General features: G+C 64.7%; 1 protein-coding gene across 1 annotated transcript in view; it reads left to right on the top strand.

Moving 5' to 3' along the window:
• The window catches only part of LOC132381243 (T-complex protein 11-like protein 1), a 65656-nt gene that overhangs the window by 34301 nt on the left and 15469 nt on the right, over positions 1–15886 (top strand). The window contains exon 7 of the mRNA XM_059950624.1: positions 14728–14973. Within this exon, the coding sequence (XP_059806607.1) occupies positions 14728–14973 (246 nt within the window). The remainder of the gene's footprint in view (positions 1–14727; positions 14974–15886) is intronic.

Genomic DNA, 15886 nt, shown 5'->3' with positions numbered 1-15886 from the left:
CTCCCCCTCCCCCCGTCTCCAAACCCTGCACTCCCCCTCCCCGTCTCCAAACCCTGCACTCCCCCTCCCCCAACTCCAAACCCTGCACTCCCCCTCCCCCGTCTCCAAACCCTGCACTCCCCCTCCCCCAACTCCAAACCCTGCACTCCCCCACCCCCCATCTCCAACCCCTGCACTCCCCCTCCCCCATCTCCAAACCCTGCACTCCCCCTCCCCCAACTCCAAACCCTGCACTCCCCCTCCCCCATCTCCAAACCCTGCACTCCCCCTCCCCGTCTCCAAACCCTGCACTCCCCCTCCCCCGTCTCCAAACCCTGCACTCCCCCTCCCCGTCTCCAAACCCTGCACTCCCCCTCCCCGTCTCCAAACCCTGCACTCCCCCTCCCCGTCTCCAAACCCTGCACTCCCCCTCCCCCGTCTCCAAACCCTGCACTCTCCCTCCCCCAACTCCAAACCCTGCACTCCCCCTCCCCGTCTCCAAACCCTGCACTCCCCCTCCCCGTCTCCAAACCCTGCACTCCCCCTCCCCCATCTCCAAACCCTGCACTCCCCCTCCCCCAACTCCAAACCCTGCACTCCCCCTCCCCGTCTCCAAACCCTGCACTCCCCCTCCCCCATCTCCAAACCCTGCACTCCCCCTCCCCGTCTCCAAACCCTGCACTCCCCCCTCCCCGTCTCCAAACCCTGCACTCCCCCTCCCCCATCTCCAAACCCTGCACTCCCCCTCCCCCAACTCCAAACCCTGCACTCCCCCTCCCCGTCTCCAAACCCTGCACCCCCCCTCCCCCAACTCCAAACCCTGCACTCCCCCTCCCCCATCTCCAAACCCTGCACTCCCCCTCCCCCGTCTCCAAACCCTGCACCCCCCCTCCCCCAACTCCAAACCCTGCACTCCCCCTCCCCCATCTCCAAACCCTGCACTCCCCCTCCCCCCAACTCCAAACCCTGCACTCCCCCTCCCCCATCTCCAAACCCTGCACTCCCCCTCCCCCAACTCCAAACCCTGCACTCCCCCTCCCCGTCTCCAACCCTGCACTCCCCCTCCCCCAACTCTAAACCCTGCACTCCCCCTCCCCCAACTCCAAACCCTGCACTCCCCCCTCCCCCATCTCCAAACCCTGCACTCACCCTCCCCGTCTCCAAACCCTGCACTCCCCCTCCCCCGTCTCCAAACCCTGCACTCCCCCTCCCCGTCTCCAAACCCTGCACTCCCCCTCCCCGTCTCCAAACCCTGCACTCCCCCTCCCCCAACTCCAAACCCTGCACTCCCCCTCCCCCGTCTCCAAACCCAGCACTCCCCCTCCCCCGTCTCCAACCCCTGCACTCCCCCTCCCCCATCTCCAAACCCTGCACTCCCCCTCCCCCGTCTCCAAACCCTGCACTCCCCCTCCCCCATCTCCAACCCCTGCACTCCCCCTCCCCCGTCTCCAAACCCTGCACTCCCCCTCCCCCGTCTCCAAACCCTGCACTCCCCCTCCCCCAACTCCAAACCCTGCACTCCCCCTCCCCCGTCTCCAAACCCTGCACTCCCCCTCCCCCATCTCCAAACCCTGCACTCCCCCTCCCCCATCTCCAAACCCTGCACTCCCCCTCCCCCCGTCTCCAAACCCTGCACTCCCCCTCCCCCGTCTCCAAACCCTGCACTCCCCCTCCCCCATCTCCAAACCCTGCACTCCCCCTCCCCCGTCTCCAAACCCTGCACTCCCCCTCCCCCGTCTCCAAACCCTGCACTCCCCCTCCCCGTCTCCAAACCCTGCACTCCCCCTCCCCCATCTCCAAACCCTGCACGCCCCCTCCCCCAACTCCAAACCCTGCACTCCCCCTCCCTCATCTCCAAACCCTGCACTCCCCCTCCCCCGTCTCCAAACCCTGCACTCCCCCTCCCCCCCACCTCCAAACCCTGCACCTCCCCCTCCCCCAACTCCAAACCCTGCACTCCCCCTCCCCCGTCTCCAAACCCTGCACTCTCCCTCCCCCAACTCCAAACCCTGCACTCCCCCTCCCCCGTCTCCAAACCCTGCACTCTCCCTCCCCCAACTCTAAACCCTGCACTCCCCCTCCCCCATCTCCAAACCCTGCACTCCCCCTCCCCATCTCCAAACCCTGCACTCCCCCTCCCCTGTCTCCAAACCCTGCACTCCCCCTCCCCCGTCTCCAAACCCTGCACTCCCCTCCCCGTCTCCAAACCCTGCACTCCCCCTCCCCCGTCTCCAAACCCTGCACTCCCCCTCCCCCGTCTCCAAACCCTGCACTCCCCCTCCCCCGTCTCCAAACCCTGCACTCCCCCTCCCCCGACTCCAAACCCTGCACTCCCCCTCCCCGTCTCCAAACCCTGCACTCCCCCTCCCCGTCTCCAAACCCTGCACTCTCCCCTCCCCGTCTCCAAACCCTGCACTCTCCCCTCCCCGTCTCCAAACCCTGCACTCTCCCCTCCCCGTCTCCAAACCCAAACCCTGCACTCTCCCCTCCCCGTCTCCAAACCCTGCACCTCCTCCCCCTCCCCCGTCTCCAAACCCTGCACTCCCCCTCCCCGTCTCCAACCCTGCACTCCCCCTCCCCCGTCTCCAAACCCTGCACTCCCCCTCCCCGTCTCCAAACCCTGCACCTCCCCCTCCCCCATCTCCAACCCCTGCACTCCCCCCTCCCCCATCTCCAAACCCTGCACTCCCCCTCCCCCGTCTCCAAACCCTGCACTCCCCCTCCCCCATCTCCAAACCCTGCACTCCCCCTCCCCCATCTCCAAACCCTGCACTCCCCCTCCCCGTCTCCAAACCCTGCACTCCCCCTCCCCGTCTCCAAAACCCTGCACTCCCCCTCCCCCAACTCCAAACCCTGCACTCCCCCTCCCCCGTCTCCAAACCCTGCACTCCCCCTCCCCCGTCTCCAAACCCTGCACTCCCCCTCCCCCTCTCCAAACCCTGCACTCCCCCTCCCCGTCTCCAAACCCTGCACTCCCCCTCCCCGTCTCCAAACCCTGCACTCCCCCTCCCCCATCTCCAAACCCTGCACTCCCCCTCCCCCGTCTCCAAACCCTGCACTCCCCCTCCCCGTCTCCAAACCCTGCACTCCCCCCTCCCCCGTCTCCAAACCCTGCACTCCCCCTCCCCGTCTCCAAACCCTGCACTCCCCCTCCCCGTCTCCAAACCCTGCACTCCCCCTCCCCGTCTCCAAACCTGCACTCCCCCTCCCCCGTCTCCAAACCCTGCACTCCCCCTCCCCGTCTCCAAACCCTGCACTCCCCCTCCCCGTCTCCAAACCCTGCACTCCCCCTCCCCGTCTCCAAACCCTGCACTCCCCCTCCCCGTCTCCAAACCCTGCACTCCCCCTCCCCGTCTCCAAACCCTGCACTCCCCCTCCCCGTCTCCAAACCCTGCACTCCCCCTCCCCCATCTCCAAACCCTGCACTCCCCCTCCCCGTCTCCAAACCCTGCACTCCCCCTCCCCCGTCTCCAAACCCTGCACTCCCCCTCCCCCGTCTCCAAACCCTGCACTCCCCCTCCCCCATCTCCAAACCCTGCACTCCCCCTCCCCGTCTCCAAACCCTGCACTCCCCCTCCCCCGTCTCCAAACCCTGCACTCCCCCTCCCCCGTCTCCAAACCCTGCACTCCCCCTCCCCCAACTCCAAACCCTGCACTCCCCCTCCCCGTCTCCAAACCCTGCACTCCCCCTCCCCATCTCCAAACCCTGCACTCCCCCTCCCCGTCTCCAAACCCTGCACTCCCCCTCCCCCATCTCCAAACCCTGCACTCCCCCTCCCCGTCTCCAAACCCTGCACTCCCCCTCCCCGTCTCCAAACCCTGCACTCCCCCTCCCCGTCTCCAAACCCTGCACTCCCCCTCCCCATCTCCAAACCCTGCACTCCCCCTCCCCCATCTCCAAACCCTGCACTCCCCCTCCCTCATCTCCAAACCCTGCACTCCCCCTCCCCCGTCTCCAAACCCTGCACTCCCCCTCCCCCACCTCCAAACCCTGCACTCCCCCTCCCCCAACTCCAAACCCTGCACTCCCCCTCCCCCGTCTCCAAACCCTGCACTCTCCCTCCCCCAACTCCAAACCCTGCACTCCCCCTCCCCCGTCTCCAAACCCTGCACTCTCCCTCCCCCGTCTCCAAACCCTGCACTCCCCCTCCCCCGTCTCCAAACCCTGCACTCCCCCTCCCCCGTCTCCAAACCCTGCACTCCCCCTCCCCCGTCTCCAAACCCTGCACTCCCCCTCCCCCGTCTCCAAACCCTGCACTCCCCCTCCCCCAACTCCAAACCCTGCACTCCCCCTCCCCGTCTCCAAACCCTGCACTCCCCCTCCCCCGTCTCCATACCCTGTACTCCCCCTCCCCGTCTCCAAACCCTGCACTCTCCCCTCCCCGTCTCCAAACCCTGCACTCTCCCCTCCCCGTCTCCAAACCCTGCACTCTCCCCTCCCCGTCTCCAAACCCTGCACTCCCCCTCCCCCGTCTCCAAACCCTGCACTCCCCCTCCCCCGTCTCCAAACCCTGCACTCCCCCTCCCCCATCTCCAACCCCTGCACTCCCCCTCCCCCATCTCCAAACCCTGCACTCCCCCTCCCCCGTCTCCAAACCCTGCACTCCCCCTCCCCCATCTCCAACCCCTGCACTCCCCCTCCCCCATCTCCAAACCCTGCACTCCCCCTCCCCGTCTCCAAACCCTGTACTCCCCCTCCCCCATCTCCAAACCCTGCACTCCCCCTCCCCATCTCCAAACCCTGCACTCCCCCTCCCCATCTCCAAACCCTGCACTCCCCCTCCCCGTCTCCAAACCCTGCACTCCCCCTCCCCGTCTCCAAACCCTGCACTCCCCTCCCCGTCTCCAAACCCTGCACTCCCCCTCCCCCAACTCCAAACCCTGCACTCCCCCTCCCCGTCTCCAAACCCTGCACTCCCCCTCCCCCATCTCCAAACCCTGCACTCCCCCTCCCCCATCTCCAAACCCTGCACTCCCCCTCCCCCGTCTCCAAACCCTGCACCCCCCCTCCCCGTCTCCAAACCCTGCACTCCCCCTCCCCCGTCTCCAAACCCTGCACTCCCCCTCCCCCATCTCCAAACCCTGCACTCCCCCTCCCCCGACTCCAAACCCTGCACTCCCCCTCCCCCGTCTCCAAACCCTGCACTCCCCCTCCCCGTCTCCAAACCCTGCACTCCCCCTCCCCGTCTCCAAACCCTGCACTCCCCCTCCCCATCTCCATACCCTGCACTCCCCCTCCCCCGTCTCCAAACCCTGCACTCCCCCTCCCCCAACTCCAAACCCTGCACTCCCCCTCCCCCGTCTCCAAACCCTGCACTCCCCCCTCCCCCGTCTCCAAACCCTGCACTCCCCCTCCCCCGTCTCCAAACCCTGCACTCCCCCTCCCCCATCTCCAAACCCTGCACTCCCCCTCCCCGTCTCCAAACCCTGCACTCCCCCTCCCCCGTCTCCAAACCCTGCACTCCCCCTCCCCCATCTCCAAACCCTGCACTCCCCCTCCCCCGTCTCCAAACCCTGCACTCCCCCTCCCCGTCTCCAAACCCTGCATTACCCCTCCCCATCTCCAAACCCTGCACTCCCCCTCCCCGTCTCCAAACCCTGCACTCCCCCTCCCCCGTCTCCAAACCCTGCACTCCCCCTCCCCCAACTCCAAACCCTGCACTCCCCCTCCCCCGTCTCCAAACCCTGCACTCCCCCTCCCCCAACTCCAAACCCTGCACTCCCCCTCCCCCGACTCCAAACCCTGCACTCCCCCTCCCCGTCTCCAAACCCTGCACTCCCCCTCCCCCATCTCCAAACCCTGCACTCCCCCTCCCCCGTCTCCAAACCCTGCACTCCCCCTCCCCCGTCTCCAAACCCTGCACTCCCCCTCCCCCATCTCCAAACCCTGCACTCCCCCTCCCCCGTCTCCAAACCCTGCACTCCCCCTCCCCATCTCCAAACCCTGCACTCCCCCTCCCCCGTCTCCAAACCCTGCACTCCCCCTCCCCATCTCCAAACCCTGCACTCCCCCTCCCCGTCTCCAAACCCTGTACTCCCCCTCCCCCATCTCCAAACCCTGCACTCCCCCTCCCCATCTCCAAACCCTGCACTCCCCCTCCCCATCTCCAAACCCTGCACTCCCCCTCCCCGTCTCCAAACCCTGCACTCCCCCTCCCCGTCTCCAAACCCTGCACTCCCCTCCCCGTCTCCAAACCCTGCACTCCCCCTCCCCCAACTCCAAACCCTGCACTCCCCCTCCCCGTCTCCAAACCCTGCACTCCCCCTCCCCCATCTCCAAACCCTGCACTCCCCCTCCCCCATCTCCAAACCCTGCACTCCCCCTCCCCCGTCTCCAAACCCTGCACCCCCCCTCCCCCATCTCCAAACCCTGCACTCCCCCTCCCCGTCTCCAAACCCTGCACTCCCCCTCCCCGTCTCCAAACCCTGCACTCCCCCTCCCCATCTCCATACCCTGCACTCCCCCTCCCCCGTCTCCAAACCCTGCACTCCCCCTCCCCCAACTCCAAACCCTGCACTCCCCCTCCCCCGTCTCCAAACCCTGCACTCCCCCTCCCCCGTCTCCAAACCCTGCACTCCCCCTCCCCCGTCTCCAAACCCTGCACTCCCCCTCCCCCATCTCCAAACCCTGCACTCCCCCTCCCCGTCTCCAAACCCTGCACTCCCCCTCCCCCGTCTCCAAACCCTGCACTCCCCCTCCCCCATCTCCAAACCCTGCACTCCCCCTCCCCCGTCTCCAAACCCTGCACTCCCCCTCCCCGTCTCCAAACCCTGCATTACCCCTCCCCATCTCCAAACCCTGCACTCCCCCTCCCCGTCTCCAAACCCTGCACTCCCCCTCCCCCGTCTCCAAACCCTGCACTCCCCCTCCCCCAACTCCAAACCCTGCACTCCCCCTCCCCGTCTCCAAACCCTGCACTCCCCCTCCCCCGTCTCCAAACCCTGCACTCCCCCTCCCCCGTCTCCAAACCCTGCACTCCCCCTCCCCATCTCCAAACCCTGCACTCCCCCTCCCCGTCTCCAAACCCTGCACTCCCCCTCCCCCGTCTCCAAACCCTGCACTCCCCCTCCCCCATCTCCAAACCCTGCACTCCCCCTCCCCCATCTCCAAACCCTGCACTCCCCCTCCCCCGTCTCCAAACCCTGCACTCCCCCTCCCCATCTCCAAACCCTGTACTCCCCCTCCCCCATCTCCAAACCCTGCACTCCCCTTCCCCATCTCCAAACCCTGCACTCCCCCTCCCCGTCTCCAAACCCTACACTCCCCCTCCCCCGTCTCCAAACCCTGCACTCCCCCTCCCCCGTCTCCAATCCCTGCACTCCCCCTCCCCCGTCTCCAAACCCTGCACTCCCCCTCCCCCGTCTCCAAACCCTGCACTCCCCCTCCCCCGTCTCCAAACCCTGCACTCCCCCTCCCCCAACTCCAAACCCTGCACTCCCCCTCCCCCGTCTCCAAACCCTGCACTCCCCCTCCCCCATCTCCAAACCCTGCACTCCCCCTCCCCATCTCCAAACCCTGCACTCCCCCTCCCCCAACTCCAAACCCTGCACTCCCCCTCCCCCAACTCCAAACCCTGCACTCCCCCTCCCCATCTCCAAACCCTGCACTCCACCTCCCCGTCTACAAACCCTGCACTCCCCCTCCCCCGTCTCCAAACCCTGCACTCCCCCTCCCCCGTCTCCAAACCCTGCACTCCCCCTCCCCCGTCTCCAAACCCTGCACTCCCCCTCCCCCATCTCCAAACCCTGCACTCCCCCTCCCCATCTCCAAACCCTGCACTCCCCCTCCCCGTCTCCAAACCCTACACTCCCCCTCCCCCGTCTCCAAACCCTGCACTCCCCCTCCCCGTCTCCAATCCCTGCACTCCCCCTCCCCCGTCTCCAAACCCTGCACTCCCCCTCCCCGTCTCCAAACCCTGCACTCCCCCTCCCCGTCTCCAAACCCTGCACTCCCCCTCCCCCGTCTCCAAACCCTGCACTCCCCCTCCCCCATCTCCAAACCCTGCACTCCCCTCCCCCCGTCTCCAAACCCTGCACTCCCCCTCCCCAACTCCAAACCCTGCACTCCCCCTCCCCGTCTCCAAACCCTGCATCCCCCTCCCCATCTCCAAACCCTGCACTCCCCCTCCCCCGTCTCCAAACCCTGCACTCCCCCTCCCCCAACTCCAAACCCTGCACTCCCCCTCCCCCGTCTCCAAACCCTGCACTCCCCTCCCCATCTCCAAACCCTGCACTCCCCCTCCCCGTCTCCAAACCTGCACTCCCCCTCCCCGTCTCCAAACCCTGCACTCCCCCTCCCCCATCTCCAAACCCTGCACTCCCCTCCCCCGTCTCCAACCCTGCACTCCCCCTCCCCGTCTCCAAACCCTGCACTCCCCCTCCCCGTCTCCAAACCCTGCACTCCCCCTCCCCCATCTCCAAACCCTGCACTCCCCCTTCCCGTCTCCAAACCCTGCACTCCCCCTCCCCGTCTCCAAACCCTGCACTCCCCCTCCCCATCTCCAAACCCTGCACTCCCCCTCCCCCATCTCCAAACCCTGCACTCCCCCTCCCCCGTCTCCAAACCCTGCACCCCCCCTCCCCCATCTCCAAACCCTGCACTCCCCCTCCCCATCTCCAAACCCTGCACTCCCCCTCCCCCCTCCAAACCCTGCACTCCCCCTCCCCCGTCTCCAAACCCTGCACTCCCCCTCCCCCATCTCCAAACCCTGCACTCCCCTCCCCCGTCTCCAAACCCTGCACTCCCCCTCCCCCGTCTCCAAACCCTGCACTCCCCCTCCCCCATCTCCAAACCCTGCACTCCCCCTCCCCCAACTCCAAACCCTGCACTCCCCCTCCCCCGTCTCCAAACCCTGCACTCCCCCTCCCCCAACTCCAAACCCTGCACTCCCCCTCCCCATCTCCAAACCCTGCACTCCCCCTCCCCCAACTCCAAACCCTGCACTCCCCCTCCCCCATCTCCAAACCCTGCACTCCCCCTCCCCCGTCTCCAAACCCTGCACTCCCCCTCCCCCGTCTCCATACCCTGCACTCCCCCTCCCCCGTCTCCAAAGCCTGCACTCCCCCTCCCCCAACTCCAACCCCTGCACTCCCCCTCCCCATCTCCAACCCCTGCACTCCCCCTCCCCCATCTCCAAACCCTGCACTCCCCCTCCCCATCTCCAAACCCTGCACTCCCCCACCCCCGTCTCCAAACCCTGCACTCCCCCTCCCCCGTCTCCAAACCCTGCACTCCCCCTCCCCCGTCTCCAAACCCTGCACTCCCCCTCCCCATCTCCAAACCCTGCACTCCCCCTCCCCCGTCTCCAAACCCTGCACTCCCCCTCCCCATCTCCAAACCCTGCACTCCCCCTCCCCCAACTCCAAACCCTGCACTCCCCCTCCCCGTCTCCATACCCTGCACTCCCCCTCCCCCATCTCCAAACCCTGCACTCCCCCTCCCCCGTCTCCAAACCCTGCACTCCCCCTCCCCATCTCCAAACCCTGCACTCCCCCTCCCCCGTCTCCAAACCCTGTACTCCCCCTCCCCCATCTCCAAACCCTGCACTCCCCTCCCCATCTCCAAACCCTGCACTCCCCCTCCCCCGTCTCCAAACCCTGCACTCCCCCTCCCCGTCTCCAAACCCTGCACTCCCCCTCCCCGTCTCCAAACCCTGCACTCCCCCTCCCCCGTCTTCAAACCCTGCACTCCCCCTCCCCATCTCCAAACCCTGCACTCCCCCTCCCCCGTCTCCAAACCCTGCACTCCCCCTCCCCCAACTCCAAACCCTGCACTCCCCCTCCCCCAACTCCAAACCCTGCACTCCCCCTCCCCTGTCTCCAAACCCTGCACTCCCCCTCCCCGTCTCCAAACCCTGCACTCCCCCTCCCCATCTCCAAACCCTGCACTCCCCCTCCCCGTCTCCAAACCCTGCACTCCCCCTCCCCCGTCTCCAAACCCTGCACTCCCCCTCCCCTGTCTCCAAACCCTGCACTCCCCCACCCCCGTCTCCAAACCCTGCACTCCCCCTCCCCTGTCTCCAAACCCTGCACTCCCCCTCCCCCGTCTCCAAACCCTGCACTCCCCCTCCCCCACCTCCAAACCCTGCACTCCCCCTCCCCCATCTCCAAACCCTGCACTCCCCCTCCCCATCTCCAAACCCTGCACTCCCCCACCCCCATCTCCAACCCCTGCACTCCCCCTCCCCCGTCTCCAAACCCTGCACTCCCCCTCCCCGTCTCCAAACCCTGTACTCCCCCTCCCCGTCTCCAAACCCTGCACTCCCCCTCCCCCATCTCCAAACCCTGCACTCCCCCTCCCCGTCTCCAAACCCTGCACTCCCCCTCCCCATCTCCAAACCCTGCACTCCCCCTCCCCCAACTCCAAACCCTGCACTCCCCCTCCCCCATCTCCAAACCCTGCACTCCCCCTCCCCATCTCAAAACCCAGCACTCCCCCTCCCCCGTCTCCAAACCCTGCACTCCCCCTCCCCCGTCTCCAAACCCTGCACTCCCCCTCCCCCGTCTCCAAACCCTGCACTCCCCCTCCCCCGTCTCCAAACCCTGCACTCCCCCTCCCCGTCTCCAAACCCTGCACTCCCCCTCCCCCAACTCCAAACCCTGCACTCCCCCTCCCCATCTCCAAACCCTGCACTCCCCCTCCCCCGTCTCCAAACCCTGCACTCCCCCTCCCCGTCTCCAAACCCTGCACTCCCCCTCCCCGTCTCCAAACCCTGCACTCCCCCTCCCCCGTCTCCAAACCCTGCACTCCCCCTCCCCCAACTCCAAACCCTGCACTCCCCCTCCCCCGTCTCCAAACCCTGCACTCCCCCTCCCCCATCTCCAAACCCTGCACTCCCCCTCCCCCAACTCCAAACCCTGCACTCCCCCTCCCCCATCTCCAAACCCTGCACTCCCCCTCCCCCATCTCCAAACCCTGCACTCCCCCTCCCCCATCTCCAAACCCTGCACTCCCCCTCCCCCATCTCCAAACCCTGCACTCCCCCTCCCCCATCTCCAAACCCTGCACTCCCCCTCCCCCGTCTCCAAACCCTGCACTCCCCCTCCCCCAACTCCAAACCCTGCACTCCCCCTCCCCCATCTCCAAACCCTGCACTCCCCCTCCCCCGTCTCCAAACCCTGCACTCCCCCTCCCCCGTCTCCAAACCCTGCACTCCCCCTCCCCCAACTCCAACCCTGCACTCCCCCTCCCCCGTCTCCAAACCCTGCACTCCCCCTCCCCCGTCTCCAAACCCTGCACTCCCCCTCCCCCGTCTCCAAACCCTGCACTCCCCCTCCCCCGTCTCCAAACCCTGCACTCCCCCTCCCCCGTCTCCAAACCCTGCACTCCCCTCCCCATCTCCAAACCCTGCACTCCCCCTCCCCGTCTCCAAACCCTACACTCCCCCTCCCCCGTCTCCAAACCCTGCACTCCCCCTCCCCCATCTCCAAACCCTGCACTCCCCCTCCCCCGTCTCCAAACCCTGCACTCCCCCTCCCCGTCTCCAAACCCTGCATTACCCCTCCCCATCTCCAAACCCTGCACTCCCCCTCCCCCGTCTCCAAACCCTGCACTCCCCCTCCCCGTCTCCAAACCCTGCACTCCCCCTCCCCGTCTCCAAACCCTGCACTCCCCCTCCCCCGTCTCCAAACCCTGCACTCCCCCTCCCCGTCTCCAAACCCTGCACTCCCCCTCCCCATCTCCAAACCCTGCACTCCCCCTCCCCCGTCTCCAAACCCTGCACTCCCCCTCCCCGTCTCCAAACCCTGCACTCCCCCTCCCCGTCTCCAAACCCTGCACTCCCCCTCCCCCGTCTCCAAACCCTGCACTCCCCCTCCCCCGTCTCCAAACCCTGCACTCCCCCTCCCCCAACTCCAAACCCTGCACTCCCCCTCCCCGTCTCCAAACCCTGCACTCCCCCTCCCCGTCTCCAAACCCTGCACTCCCCCTCCCCCAACTCCAAACCCTGCACTCCCCCTCCCCCATCTCCAAACCCTGCACTCCCCCTCCCCTGTCTCCAAACCCTGCACTCCCCCTCCCCCAACTCCAAACCCTGCACTCCCCCTCCCCCATCTCCAAACCCTGCACTCCCCCTCCCCTGTCTCCAAACCCTGCACTCCCCCTCCCCTGTCTCCAATCCCTGCACTCCCCCTCCCCCGTCTCCAAACCCTGCACTCCCCCTCCCCCGTCTCCAAACCCTGCACTCCCCCTCCCCCGTCTCCAAACCCTGCACTCCCCCTCCCCCAACTCCAAACCCTGCACTCCCCCTCCCCGTCTCCAAACCCTGCACTCCCCCTCCCCCGTCTCCAAACCCTGCACTCCCCCTCCCCCGTCTCCAAACCCTGCACTCCCCCTCCCCGTCTCCAAACCCTGCACTCCCCCTCCCCCATCTCCAAACCCTGCACTCCCCCTCCCCATCTCCAAACCCTGCACTCCCCCTCCCCGTCTCCAAACCCTGCACTCCCCCTCCCCGTCTCCAAACCCTGTACTCCCCCTCCCCCATCTCCAAACCCTGCACTCCCCCTCCCCCGTCTCCAAACCCTGCACTCCCCCTCCCCGTCTCCAAACCCTGCACTCCCCCTCCCCGTCTCCAAACCCTGCACTCCCCCTCCCCCATCTCCAAACCCTGCACTCCCCCTCCCCCATCTCCAAACCCTGCACTCCCCCTCCCCCGTCTCCAAACCCTGCACTCCCCCTCCCCCAACTCCAAACCCTGCACTCCCCCTCCCCCGTCTCCAAACCCTGCACTCCCCCTCCCCATCTCCAAACCCTGCACTCCCCCTCCCCCGTCTCCAAACCCTGCACTCCCCCTCCCCCGTCTCCAAACCCTGCACTCCCCCTCCCCCATCTCCAAACCCTGCACTCCCCCTCCCCTGTCTCCAAACCCTGCACTCCCCCTCCCCCGTCTCCAAACCCTGCACTCCCCCTCCCCTGTCTCCAAACCCTGCACTCCCCCTCCCCCGTCTCCAAACCCTGCACTCCCCCTCCCCCGTCTCCAAAACCTGCACTCCCCCTCCCCCAACTCCAAACCCTGCACTCCCCCTCCCCCATCTCCAAACCCTGCACTCCCCCTCCCCCATCTCCAAACCCTGCACTCCCCCTCCCCCGTCTCCAAACCCTGCACTCTCCCTCCCCCATCTCCAAACCCTGCACTCCCCCTCCCCGTCTCCAAACCCTGCACTCCCCCTCCCCGTCTCCAAACCCTGCACTCCCCCTCCCCGTCTCCAAACCCTGTACTCCCCCTCCCCCATCTCCAACCCCTGCACTCCCCCTCCCCCATCTCCAAACCCTGCACTCCCCCTCCCCCGTCTCCAAACCCTGCACTCCCCCTCCCCGTCTCCAAACCCTGCACTCCCCCTCCCCCATCTCCAAACCCTGCACTCCCCCTCCCCCATCTCCAAACCCTGCACCCCCCCTCCCCATCTCCAAACCCTGCACTCCCCCTCCCCGTCTCCAAACCCTGCACTCCCCCTCCCCATCTCCAAACCCTGCACTCCCCCTCCCCCGTCTCCAAACCCTGCACTCCCCCTCCCCCAACTCCAAACCCTGCACTCCCCCTCCCCCGTCTCCAAACCCTGCACTCCCCCTCCCCCATCTCCAAACCCTGCACTCCCCCTCCCCCGTCTCCAAACCCTGCACTCCCCCTCCCCCAACTCCAAACCCTGCACTCCCCCTCCCCTTCTCCAAACCCTGCACTCCCCCTCCCCCATCTCCAAACCCTGCACTCCCCCTCCCCCGTCTCCAAACCCTGCACTCCCCCTCCCCCATCTCCAAACCCTGCACTCTCCCTCCCCCGTCTCCAAACCCTGCACTCCCCCTCCCCGTCTCCAAACCCTGCACTCCCCCTCCCCCGTCTCCAAACCCTGCACTCCCCCTCCCCCGTCTCCAAACCCTGCACTCCCCCTCCCCGTCTCCAAACCCTGCACTCCCCCTCCCCCGTCTCCAAACCCTGCACTCCCCCTCCCCCAACTCCAAACCCTGCACTCCCCCTCCCCGTCTCCAAACCCTGCACTCCCCCTCCCCCAACTCCAAACCCTGCACTCTCCCTCCCCCATCTCCAAACCCTGCACTCCCCCTCCCCGTCTCCAAACCCTGCACTCCCCCTCCCCGTCTCCAAACCCTGCACTCCCCCTCCCCCATCTCCAAACCCTGCACTCCCCCTCCCCCGTCTCCAAACCCTGCACTCCCCCTCCCCATCTCCAAACCCTGCACTCCCCCTCCCCGTCTCCAAACCCTGCAATCCCCCTCCCCCGTCTCCAAACCCTGCACTCCCCCTCCCCCGTCTCCAAACCCTGCACTCCCCCTCCCCCGTCTCCAAACCCTGCACTCCCCCTCCCCATCTCCAAACCCTGCACTCCCCCTCCCCCAACTCCAAACCCTGCACTCCCCCTCCCCCGTCTCCAAACCCTGCACTCCCCCTCCCCCGTCTCCAAACCCTGCACTCCCCCTCTCCCGTCTCCAAACCCTGCACTCCCCCTCCCCATCTCCAAACCCTGCACTCCCCCTCCCCCGTCTCCAAACCCTGCACTCCCCCTCCCCCGTCTCCAAACCCTGCACTCCCCCTCCCCCATCTCCAAACCCTGCACTCCCCCTCCCCCATCTCCAAACCCTGCACTCTGACTATATGTTTGAAAGGGGGTGGAATATGTCGGAGCTACTAATAATATCTTTTTTCTCCTTATCAATATATCATGTATATTGGTTTGAAGCTTTGACCTATAAAGGCAAGAGCAGCTGAATTTTGATTTGATTTGGCAAGAAATGAAAAGGGACCCTCTCCATAAGCAGTAACAGAAAACATTCTAAAAGATTCTTGTTCTGCTTTTCCCTATCATTCAACAGCACGTCAGGTTTGGGTGAAGTGCTGCATGCACTCAGTGACCAAGTACACCGAGAGGTCAACAGATCACTTGCTGAACATGGATCCCCTCCTCTGACAGATGAGCAAGAAGCCATTCTAAAAGGACAAGTCAGAAGCATTAGACACAAAAGCAATGTTGTTCGTATGCTGATAGGTGAGTCTTATGTGCAAACTTCCAAAGAATGTAAGTGAAATCAATTCCTGAGTGAAATTACGCTACATTTTCTTTGTTATTTTAAAAACAATGATGTTATCCTTTCCTTGGAGTAAAATTATTTTTTCATAAATTCTACTGTATTTCTGCAAATGCCTGCATGAAAATGAATCTCAAGGTAGTAGATGATGACATATGCATACTTGATAATTTACTTCAAACCAATATCACCGATTATTCACACTTATGATTTTTAAAATGAGTGTACACAATTTCTGAACTGAGACATTGGTGGGCAAGATCCCACAACTGATTTCCACTCTGCTTATTCAGCGGTTTGTTGCCAGATTAGCTCAAGCCTTAAAAGATGACTAGGTATTGTTCTTTAGCTGGTGTCCTCATTCTATTCCTGTAGGCCATTGGAAAGCAATACTTGATCTGGTATTGGGAAATGAACCCGGTCAGGTGTCAGATCTCTCAGTGGGAGAGCATTTTGGAGATAGTGATCACAATTCTATCTCCTTTACAATAGCATTAGAGAGAGATAGGAACAGACAAGTTAGGAAAGTGTTTAATTGGAGTCAGGCGAAATATGAGGCTATCAGGCAGGAACTTGGAAGCATAAGTTGGGAACAGATGTTCTCAGGAAAACATATGGAAGAAATGTGGCAAATGTTCAGGGTATATTTGCATGGAGTTCTGCAGAGGTACGTTCCAATGAGACAGGGAAAGGATGGTAGGGTACAGGAAGCATGGTGTACAAAGGCTGGTGTAAATCTAGTCAAGAAGAAAAGAAGAGATTATGAAAGGTTCAAAAAACTAGGCAGTGATAAAGATCTAGAAGATTATAAGGCTAGCAGGAAGGAGCTTAAGAATGAAATTAGGAGAGCCAGAAGGGGCCATGAGAAGGCCT

Source organism: Hypanus sabinus, chromosome 25, assembly GCF_030144855.1.
Source record: "Hypanus sabinus isolate sHypSab1 chromosome 25, sHypSab1.hap1, whole genome shotgun sequence".
Lineage (NCBI taxonomy): Eukaryota > Metazoa > Chordata > Chondrichthyes > Myliobatiformes > Dasyatidae > Hypanus > Hypanus sabinus.
This window is presented reverse-complemented; position numbering and strand designations above follow the sequence as displayed.